At 39.5% G+C, this 11,227-nt stretch overlaps 1 protein-coding gene across 1 annotated transcript; it reads left to right on the plus strand.

Annotated features, from left to right (window-relative positions):
• The first annotated feature begins 7,452 nt into the window (after nucleotides 1-7,452).
• h2bk1 (H2B.K variant histone 1) lies at nucleotides 7,453-8,613 on the plus strand. The gene is made up of 2 exons (XM_086203794.1): nucleotides 7,453-7,669; nucleotides 7,739-8,613. Exons 1-2 carry the CDS (start codon nucleotides 7,556-7,558, stop codon nucleotides 7,973-7,975), a joined length of 351 nt encoding a protein of 116 aa, XP_086059920.1. The 5' UTR covers nucleotides 7,453-7,555; the 3' UTR covers nucleotides 7,976-8,613.
• The last annotated feature ends 2,614 nt before the right edge of the window (nucleotides 8,614-11,227 follow it).

An 11,227-nucleotide genomic window follows, 5' to 3' on the forward strand; every position in this document is an offset into this window, starting at 1 on the left:
TCTTTTTCGCTTCCCCTCTCGCTCTCTCTCTCTCTCTCCCACCACTCCCCCCTTTCTTGTGCTCTCTCTCTCTCTCTCTCTCTCTCTGTGTCTCTCTCTCGCTCTCTCTCTCCCTCTTTAGTAGTCAGGATCCATCCCACTGCTGAATGGCTGCTTTGCCTGTGTGTCTGCGTTCACAGGGGAAGTCTCTCAATCTGGACGCCACCGTCACTCTGATTATTCTCTAATCTGCTCCAACAGCTTCTACATCAACACTTTTGCTCACATGGAAAACGCTACAGGTTTTACGTTCAATTTTTTTTTCAGCTAAATCAACTTCCAGAGATATCCCATTCAGTCATATATATATATATATATATATATATACACATACATACACACATACATATACACACACACACACAAATCTTAATTTATTTAATTTGATAAAATAATCTGATCAGTAAGATTTCTGCAGTTGAAAGTAATGGACCAATCCCAAAATTTTGGTTGTGTGTTTTGGCCAACAACCAAGGAGGTGATTTTATTAGGGTTTAAAAGTTCACCACACCATTGTAACCAATCTGTTCATTTCTCCCAGGGACCAAAACAGACAGTCGTTCATTAGTTGCCCAGGGATGTTCGATTAACATAACAATAGGTGAACTGTCAGCGATATGACCAGCCCTTGAGGATTAAATCAATATTCTGTCCCTGGTAACCAAGCACAGAGACCATGGCAACCATAACCCTACAACACTGTAGAGGTATGCAATTCCAACGAGACTACAAAACACATTTCATCCCTAAATCTTCATAGAATTGCTATGACAACCATACATAGTCACAGGCAAGATGCATCTTCAAAAATGATCTTTTAAGGAAATAGAACATTATGCCTGAAGTGACAGACTATTGCGGTTTTGAAAACCAACTATCACAGTATTTTTACTTTACAGGGAAGGGTAAGTTAGTGGTAGAATACACCTGCAGAGAACAGTGTCTGCAAGCTTCTTACTGCAATTCCAAATCTATATGACACGAGGCTTTTAGCTTCTTTAAAAGTAGAACACACTAAAGACAGAGCAAGACTGCGTCACAATGATAACCTATAGTACGACTCCTTGACTATAACAAGAGTTGGTTATTCTTAGAGCGCACGCGCACACACACACACACACACACACACACACCTCAAAATGTAGGGTGCTCTTAATCGCGGTCCTTACAGATAATGATAAATTGTTAAAAGCGACACTCAGCTGCGATAGATGATGCTGTGTCCCTTTACTGAGGTTCGATATTTTCATTCACAAATATCCCCAACTCAGTCGATATCATTACATAAACTTCATTAAAAAAAACTTTCACTTGCAAATAAAATGTTTATGCTGGTACTCATCATGATGCACTTGAATAATCTAGTGGTAAAACCAAGGTAGTCGATGTGGATGTTTACTGAAAAGCTGTTTACAAGGGGGAGCTGATGCCATCTAACACTAAGGATGATCTCCAGTGTGATGGGGTTTGTCAATTGACTACATGTATATTAACTTAAAGGTGTTATTTCTAAAATTAGACCAAGCCAGCACCCATCTGCCCTATCTTACAATACCACAACAAGTTCAATTTTGTACATGGCTGGGACTATTGAATTCCAAAGGAACACGATAAACCAAACCCCATTTAAAAGCAGCATAGGAGCATAAGGAATGCCACCTGTTTCAACAGTCAATCAGCTTAAAAAAAAGTCTGAAATCCCAGCAATTAGAGAAGAAGTACAGTGAATTGTTGCTATGGAAACAATACACTATCTGTTCAAGTTGCAGCAGTGTAAACTGGCAGGTCTCAGAACTTTGCAGATCCCCATATTTTAAGTAGTTCCAGCTTGTCTGGCTGTGAATCTTTGGTCTGGCTCCAGAGATAAGACCTTCTTCACGCTTCACTGCTGAGCCACCTGCAGTTTTACTTCATACATTTTGTTTTGTACAAGATCGTTTATGCATGAGAAAGGTGGTCGGGAATGCTAGTTTGCGCATCATGGCCTGAAGCTCAAGACTGCAGCCCTGCTTGCCTCACACAGGGTGCACGTAGTCATGGTCATGCTTAGGAAGTTGGCATTTCCTTGTTCTCATGATGGGTGAACACACAGGGACTTCAGGTAATTTCCAGCCCCCCATTGCATTGGAGTGTGGGGAAAACTCAAAATGAGGAATAAATAATTCTCTGTTCTTTTTGGTTTAATTAGCCTAACTTTAATTTTGGGGCTTTTATTATGTAATTTAAGCCAGAGACTTAAGGGAGTTATAAAGAGATAGTACTTAGTTACATAACTGTCAGGCATTCTTTGAAACAATATACAAAAATAGATACTGTTACACCCTTCATTTTCTACTGAGGTTGTATATGAGAGGCATTCTTTAGCTAATCATTACAAATAGTCTTTGAGTAGAATTTCAAGGTTCACCTTATGTTTCCAGTTTTGCAAATAATACAATTACTTTCACAATGACTAAAACTTGTTTTGATGAATAATAAAATGATACCAGTGATACCAGTGCATTAATCTGCAGTGGACATTGATAATCCATACTCAGTACCAGAGAACATTCAACTCATTTTTGGTCAGTATGCTCTCATGAAAAGATTATTGAATTTAAATTCCAATTTCATATCAGCCCGCATGCCTGTTGTTGCAGAATGCAGGATGAAGAAGGTGGACTTTTCAACAGTAATTGGCTTTCAAGTGGATGGGAGAATGCACAGCTTAATGCAGTGAATATTAATTCTTGGTAATATTTGAGGCACTGCTGAGCAGTACACTCTCTTTCTGGGGGACCTGTGGGCTTGACTTTAAACTAATGTTCAGATGAATTCCAGGTCGAATACATCTCTTGCTCATGAAGTATGACTATCATGTTATTTGACAAATTATAGATTTGAAAATGTCTTATTCATCATAAAGTTGCACCTCATACAGCCATGATAGAAATAAGGAGTGTTAACAGTACTTGCTGCATCACGCTTCTCATTAATATTCAATATGAATGAGTAATACAGCACGAAACAAATTATATCTAATAAATTTGCTGTCTATAAATCCTCAAAAGCTATATTTAATGCACATAACGCATTATTGTTGTTATGAATATCATATCATAGGTAGCTGCTCTTCATAGTGACAGATTTATGTGGTACATCCCAAAACAATGTAGATTACAATGACAAAGTACAGTAATACATGCCAACAAATGCCTGACAAATACAACATCTACATTTAATTTAAAATAACCAGGTGGATCTAAATGATGCCAATAATTAATTAAGTGCTGCAACTGAAGGAACTCAGCTTGTGAAGCCAAAGCTATGCATGTTTGGTGAAAATTATACAGGAACGATTATTCTTCTCCGCTGGACAACCTTAGCATACGTATTTCTGGATGTATAATCAAGATGGAGAAGGAGAAGGAGAAGGAGAAGAGATGCTAACTGCACAGAGCAAAGTGATGGGCCAGGTCAGTATAAACTGCGGCTAGCGAAAGCACACCGGCAGTAGCATCCAAGTTATATATTATATATTATAATATATCAGATTTTTTCAATAGGTTCTCCATGTGACCAAAAGACAGATGTGTGACAGTGGCAGATATTCAAACTACACTGGATCTATAGAGCACAGCTCTTCTTATTGCATGCTATTAACTCCTATATCTTACATGAATATTTTAATGGACAGTTCTCACATAATAATCTTCAATTTAACTTCTGATGTGTGAAAGCCTCTACAAGAAATAAAAACAACAACTCTTTAACAGTATTTAGGTCAGAAATGAGTGCTGCTGACTGTCTTTTCATCTTCATTGCCATTTGTCTAAAAAAAAAAGACAAGGTTCTTTGAATTTCAGTTAGGATAACACTGTCAACCTCAGTCTTTTTCATTTGCATGAGTGCAGGTGTTCACAGAAAACCAAACCTGGGTTTAAAACTGAATTTCTCAAGCTAAGTTTTGTTTTTCAAAGTCATAAACCCGGCAGAAAAAAGGTGAAAATACGGGTTTGAAACTGGTTTGGGAAGGCAAGCAGCTCAGCCAGTCAAAAAAAAAAAACAAAAACAAAAAGGGAAAAAGGAGAATATTTCAGGCTTTAAAAAGCCTAACAAATTCATTTCAGAGAAAACAAATACAGCAGTCTTTTATGATCAAAACTGGTCCATTTCTAAATTTTTGTAGAGAATAATTACCATCGCACACAACTCTAAAATTCCAAGACTCCAGTATCTAGTAGTGGCAAGTTTCAAAACACACGAAAAACACCTGCACACCACCACGAATCAATGTTTTATAGAGTACTTTGAGCTGGACACTCAAATCCCAAGTATACTGGATAATGTATATCCTAGCCTGCCAGGTTTCTTTTCCATAACATAAATTATAGCACCCCCTTCTGGTCCATTGCTTTTACGTTTCCAGAAACGCTTGCTTTTCATTTGTACCTTTGAGTCAACTTTCATGTCTAAAGCTCTTCCATCTCCTCTTCGGAGATGAAGCATCCAGAAAAAAATCTGCCAGACAACAGAGAAAGAGATGGCCTTCATAATCCAGCTAACTAGCAGCTGCTGTTCAATTTGTTTAGCAGCTCCTGCAAATGACCTTACAACAAACGCTGTGAGTGATAAACACCTTTTCATTCGTAATCTACAGCTCAATATGTGCTGTGAGCATATGGTAAAAATAATCAGGAAAAGAAAAAGACATACTTAAAGGCAGTTTGTCACGATACACACGCTCAAACACAGCATAACTGATTAGAACAAATGTACTCATCTCACTGAAGAACAGTTAAAACTAGAGCTAGAATAGCTCTGGGTCTGTGAAATGTTACCGGGACAGCTGGTGATATAAAACTTCACACAAACACTACTTTCTTTACTATTAAACATTAAATTTAGATCATAAAGACTATATTATATGTTTGGAACACAGTCAAAGGGGTGCTAGTATTTTTGAGCACACTGTACCTAGGACGGTGCATGATATAAACAAAACTATTGTTTAACCTTGTATTTTAATTAAGCTTGAAAACACCTGGAGAGCACATACCCCTGTCAGGATGAATGTTTGGCTCTTAATTAACACTGCAGCAAAGAGCGGGCCCTCGCATTACCACAGATGTTTGTGTGTGTGTGTGTGTGTGTGTGTGTGTGTGTGTGTGAGTGTGTGTGTGTGTGTGTGTGTGTGTGTGTGTGTGTTTGTTTCGTAGAGCGAGGGGGAGGTGAAACCTGATGTTTGGAATTTGCTTGAAGGAGCAGACTTCTAAATTTCTTCCGAGTCCACAAGTTTGCACTAAAGAACACACATTTACAGTGTACAATGTTGCTGTGCATCACAATAGTAACAGTGTCCTTTTGATGTTCGTTCCATCAGGCTCACTTCCAGAAACCACTAGGTGGTGATATGGCTATGACTTCAGCTCAGTTAAGAGCTGTCTTCAGGTCAAGACTTTCATTAAACATGTTTAGTTTGGAAAAGTTCTGATCCTTAGGGATTACAACTACACAAGTTTTCATATTCAGTAGTGAAATATCAAACATGGCTGCCTTGCTGTGGTTTAACCAAAACTGACAGTTTCACAGTCAGCCCTCATCAAGTTCTTAGTGTGTCTCTGACTAAATCTCACATGGATCTACTATCACCAAGATTGGTGTAAATTAGCCTTTTACCTTTTGCTTAATCTGACTAGAAAACAAACAGGCGCAACATTCTTTAGGGAGGTAGAACAAACAAGTTGCCGGAGTTGAGAAAAAATGAGAGCGACAGAGATAGACAACTGTTCCAGTCACTCGTATTATGGAAATTAAATATATATAATAAAGTACTTTACCATTAAGGGCAGCACGGTGGTGCAGTGGTCAGCATTGTCACCTCACAGCAAGAAGGTTCCGGGTTCAAGCCTCGGCTCCAGCACGGGATCTTTCTGTGTGAGTCTCCATGTTCTCCCTGTGCCTGCGTGGGTTCTCTCTGGTACTCCGGCTTCCTCCCACAGTCCAAACACATGCAAAAGGGGACGAGATTAATCAGATTCTTTAAATTGACCGTAGTCGTGACTGTGAGTGTGAATGGTTGTCTGTCTCTATGTGTTGGCCCTGTGATGGACTGGTGACCCGTCCAGGGTGAACCCTGCCTCTCGCCCGAAGGCTGCTGGGATAGGCTCCAGACCCCCCGCGACCCTTAACAGAATAAGGGGTAGAAAATGGATGGATGGACTTTACCATTAAGAGAGATGTGCATGTATCACAGTTCCTTCTAGTGCCTCTGATTAAAGGTGGAGCAACCAGAATCTTAACAGAAACAATAAAAAAAAAAACCTTAGATAAACCATTACATTGAGTCGATGCAGGTATGTTTTCATATCCAATCAGGTGAGTCTTTGAATATCATATTGTAAAAAGTGCAGAGAACAGTCTCACAACTAGGGCAAATTAAGCCTTTTATCTTTCTGAAACATCTAAAAATAAAACTAAGCCTTGAACAGAAGGGATTTCATCCTAATATTCTGCATGATAATTATAAACTTGTCAAAGAGTTCAGTGTGTCTAACTGTTTAACATAAACACAAGAGATGTAAACTTCTAGTTACTGCAATATCACTGCTAAACACCTAAAAAACATTTCTGTTGACCACATCAGTAGGGCAGATGTACCCAGCAGGGGGCCTCAAACACAATGGAGCATTCCTGATGTATACCTTTTGTATTTAAACTGCATACACAGTGTTTGACATTTAAATGTCAAAAAAAAAAAAATTGAGCTATAAGCACAAAGCTAGAGCAGGACTTTGCTAAAATTCAATTAAAATGAAAGGATTTTAAGGAGGATTTTTTTTGTGATCATTGGCCTGCTTATTTGTGGGTATCAAGAAATTAAGTGTGCACTTTCATTTATCTCTTGTCAGATTGCTGAGAGATTCAAGTAAGCTGGGGCATTCAAGCAGCAATCATCGTAAGCTTATGATGAATTATCTGTAATCACTGCTGCCTCAGTGCATGCCCGTATAAATATGAGCAAATACAAATTTAACCAATATTATTCCGTCTATTAATGATACAATAAATGCAGCACTAGATATAAAATAGATGCGAATTAAATGATAATGCGTTGCAGAGGAATCTATCGAGGAGTCTTCAGGGGAGGCTATTACTGGTACAAGAGCGCCACCCAGTGGAAAAAACTAATAGATGCAACTATGCGGCTTCAAATTAAACTTCACTTCTTATATTTCTACTAAGAAAGACTGCGAAGGGCAACTATTAAAAAAAGAACAAACAAACAAAAAACACCGACTAGCAGACATACAGGCTTCCTGCTATAACTGTTTCCACTAATCATGAGTATTTTCCTGTTTAGCACAAGACTTCGAGGCTAAGACCGAGCAGGTGAGCGAAATTAGCCGCTAATTAGCAAGCGCTATATAAACGGCAAACAGGTAGCAAAGGCAAACTTGGATAATCATTCCTAAACTACTCGAAACGATATTTGACGCATTAATTTGTCAAAATTTCAGTCATTTATATTTCTAAAATGACTAATGATATATCTAAAAAGAAGGGAAAGAGTACCACTGAGAAGAAGGCGAAGAGAAAAACCAAAAGGAAAGAGACTTACGCCATGTACATCTACAAAGTCCTGAAACAGGTGAGTCACATGTCACGGCTCTCAGGGCTTGTCTTGGTTCTCGCTCCTCAATAAAGTTGGTCTTCGAAGGTTCATCCGGACACGGGTATCTCCAGCAGAGCCATGAGCATCATGAACTCCTTCGTCAACGACCTGTTTGAGAGGATCGCCACCGAGGCGTCGCGCCTGGCTCAATACAACAAACGCTCCACCATCACAAGCAGGGAGGTGCAGACCGCCGTACGGCTGCTGCTGCCCGGGGAATTGGCCAAGCATGCCGTGTCCGAGGGCACCAAAGCCGTTACCAAGTACACCAGCTCCAAGTGAAGCTTCTGCTCATTCGGCCAATTAATTATAAACCTGTGCAGCAGAGACTTTGTAACCTCGTTAAAGTAAATAAATGCACAAAAGCTCACTTTTTGGCAATGCACGTTCCCATCATTTACCACTGGATGGTGCCATTGAGCATCTGTAATGCCATAAGCCTGAGTACTTAATTGATTTTTTTTTTAATCCTAACCGAAAAATGGCAACGGTTCTTAACTGCCGTTGCCATCTGTAAATAAAAGTATTTTCAAATGAATCTGAAAAATGTGACATGTAAATGGAACTTTTTGCCTTTGTATGTTGAAAATGCAACATGATTGATGCAGACTACATATAAAATGTAAGGAAACGTAATATATATTTTGTGAATGCGATGTAAGCAAGAAGATACAAGCTGTCCTTGTTGACCATGTTTTTGGAAGCACACCAGATTGAACATGACATGAAAGTCTTAAAGTTTCTTATTCAAGTTGGGAGAAATGTGTGTGCGTGCATGTCCATTCATGTAAATCTTTTTCCTCATGTTTTGTCTTGCAACTTTTAATTTTATTACTAAAAACTGCAGTGTATCTCTCTGACCTGATTCTAATCACCATCATGAAAGTCTCAATCAGGCTAATAAATGTCAGAGGCACAGACGTCTCTTATAACGCTGTGATTATTTATATATATATATCTAAAACCTGACAAGATTCATTTATTTAGCTTACAATGTGATATATTTATACACTAACAGAGGGAAATAATACAACAGTGTATCTTTGTTATGCATTCTAATCAAGTTTTTAAAAGATGAGCCTGTCAAGTGAATAGTACTTGATTACAGGATAATGACACTGCCAGTTTAAACAGTCCAATCTGCATAAAAAGAAGGAACTGATAAAGGCCTTTCTAATTAGAATGTGGTTTACATCCAGCTTTACATACACCTATCAGGCTATCAGCATCCTACAAAGCCAGCCTTTGTATAATGCACTCAGATGTGACTCCCACCACTGATTATTATTGTTGATTCACCCATTAACATCTTTTCATGTATGCGCTGCTCGGTAATGACCTGAAATCTACAGACGCTCTTTGATGGTAGTCACGATTATCACAGCCATTTAGGCTTTGTATCGTGCCACCTTCCCCGTATCCCCTCTCATGCCGGGTGGTAGCCATCACCGTCTCCTTTATCTAGACAACATATTATGGATGGGTGCATTAGTGAGTGATGCAGAGCCTGGGCTGGCTTTGCCTTGTTTGTGAGTGCATCATTAGAAAATGTTCCACTTGGCAGGGAAACACGTATTAACTGCGATGGCAATGAAATGAGGTTGTGATATATGGTTAAAGTTATACAGGACTATTAAATTGAAATATGAACCTCTCAATTGTCATGATGAAACAGAGTGATATTTGCCTGGTGATCAGTGCATCCAGATACAATTGGAATCTGCAAAGGCCGCAACAATAAATTTCAGAGTGAGCTCAGAGCTGCTGGAAGAGGGCCGCAAAAAGTAATCATGCTACCACAGAATAGTTTAGAACAGACTCCGTAAATTCATCTAGGTTTTCCACCAATGTCTCAGGCATCATAATGAGACCTGAGGGAATCAGGGCACCAAAAATAGAGGTATCAGAGTGTGACTCATAAAAAAATAAAAGGAGGGGGCTGCAGGGTTACCACTTTGAAAGACAACTGTTTACCCTCCAGCCCAATTTGTTGTAGCCTTTCTGTTCGTCAAAAGGTCCCTTTTCACCCCCTGACTGCAAATATTAAACTTCTGAGGTGAAAAGAAATGAACCTCTGGGGGAATATTCCTCAACTTTTGGACTTTTAGCACTTTAAAGGTATTAAAGTCTATTTTAATGTGCCTGTAAAGCCCACAGACTCAATGTATTGGGAAAATATCAGGCTTGTGACTAGATGGGACTGTGGAATGCCGACACCTGCTTTCTCTCCCTGCTCTTTAAAGGAGAGCAGCTCATACATGGAACGATCCGCCAACACATCAGACACTATCATTCATCAAGTGTGTGCTCCGTAAAATCATTCAAATAACCTGAGGCGGGCTTTATGTTTATTTACTGTCCTCATTTTAAAGGATTTCCTACGTGTCTTTATCAAGGGTGTTTTTGCCACTAGATGTGTTCTGTGTTACTCCAACTCTGGTGTAGTTTGTGTCCTTTGGAGCAATCATCATGCCTGCTCAGAGACTAAAGTTGAAAATGTGCACATTTGCAGAAATGTCAATAAATGTGTACTGTAACTTTCAACCAGTGGTTCTCAAACTTTTTTCAGTGATGTTCCCCCTTTGAAATATTTTCTAGTCAAGTACCCCCTGACACGCGCAAAACATTTTTGCTAGAAAATAAAGAGGTACAGTGCTGTGCCATCAGTGTCTGATTTATTTAAGTTAAACAACATATATCAATGATTTGCCAGCATTGGCTAATTTCTCCCCGCAAAAAAAACCCCCAAAAAAACACAGTGCCTTGGGTGCCTACACTCTGTCCTTCGTCAGCTCTGGTTACGCCTTCTTTTTCACTTGTTTCTCCGTATTTTCAGCAGCATCACTGCTGTGCTTGAGCCACATCTCCATTGTGGCGATGCGTCTTCATGGCAACAGCAGGTTATTGTCGAGTGATGCTGGATCAATGGGTCAACCTAACTTGGTTTGGGGAGAGTCCATATTTTTAAGGATATTAAAACTGAATACTGAATATAAAATTCAGTGTATGAACATACATTTGTATTTTATCAAACTTTTTATGTTATAATTATTTCTCAAGACTTAATTATTATTAGGATTACTGCTTTTTTTAAATATATATATTTTTGTTAAGCTTCACGTAACCGCTGGAGTACCTCCACATACCCCCATTTGGGAACCAGTGCTTTAAACCATATAAATGAATAATGTAATAAAAGTAAAAAGGAGGCAGCATGATGGTGCAGTGGTCAGCACTGCCACCTCACAGCAAGAAGGTTCTGGGTTCGAGTCCCGGCTCGGGTGCGGGATCTTTCTGTGTGAGTCTCAATGTTCTCCCTGTTCCTGTGTGGGTTCTCTCTGGTACTCCAGCTTCCTCCCACCGTCCAAAGACATCAAGAGGGGACGAGGCTGATTGATACTCTAAATTGACTGTAGGTGTGACTGTGAGTGTGAATGGTTGTCTGTGTCTATGTGTTGGCCCTGTGATGGACTGGTGACCCGTCCAGGGTGAAACCCGCCTCTCGCCCGTAGCTGCTGGGATAGGCTCCACCCC

Source organism: Aulostomus chinensis, chromosome 5, assembly GCF_037954235.1.
Source record: "Aulostomus chinensis isolate RoL2024-O1b breed Wild chromosome 5, RoL_Achi_v1.0, whole genome shotgun sequence".
Lineage (NCBI taxonomy): Eukaryota > Metazoa > Chordata > Actinopteri > Syngnathiformes > Aulostomidae > Aulostomus > Aulostomus chinensis.

Coding starts and splice junctions, on each gene's coding strand:
- h2bk1 (XM_086203794.1), top strand. CDS start 7,556: ATGACTAATGATATATCTAAAAAGAAGGGAAAGAGTACCACTGAGAAG. Junction 7,670..7,738: donor TCTACAAAGTCCTGAAACAG/GTGAGTCACATG, acceptor TGGTCTTCGAAG/GTTCATCCGGACACGGGTAT.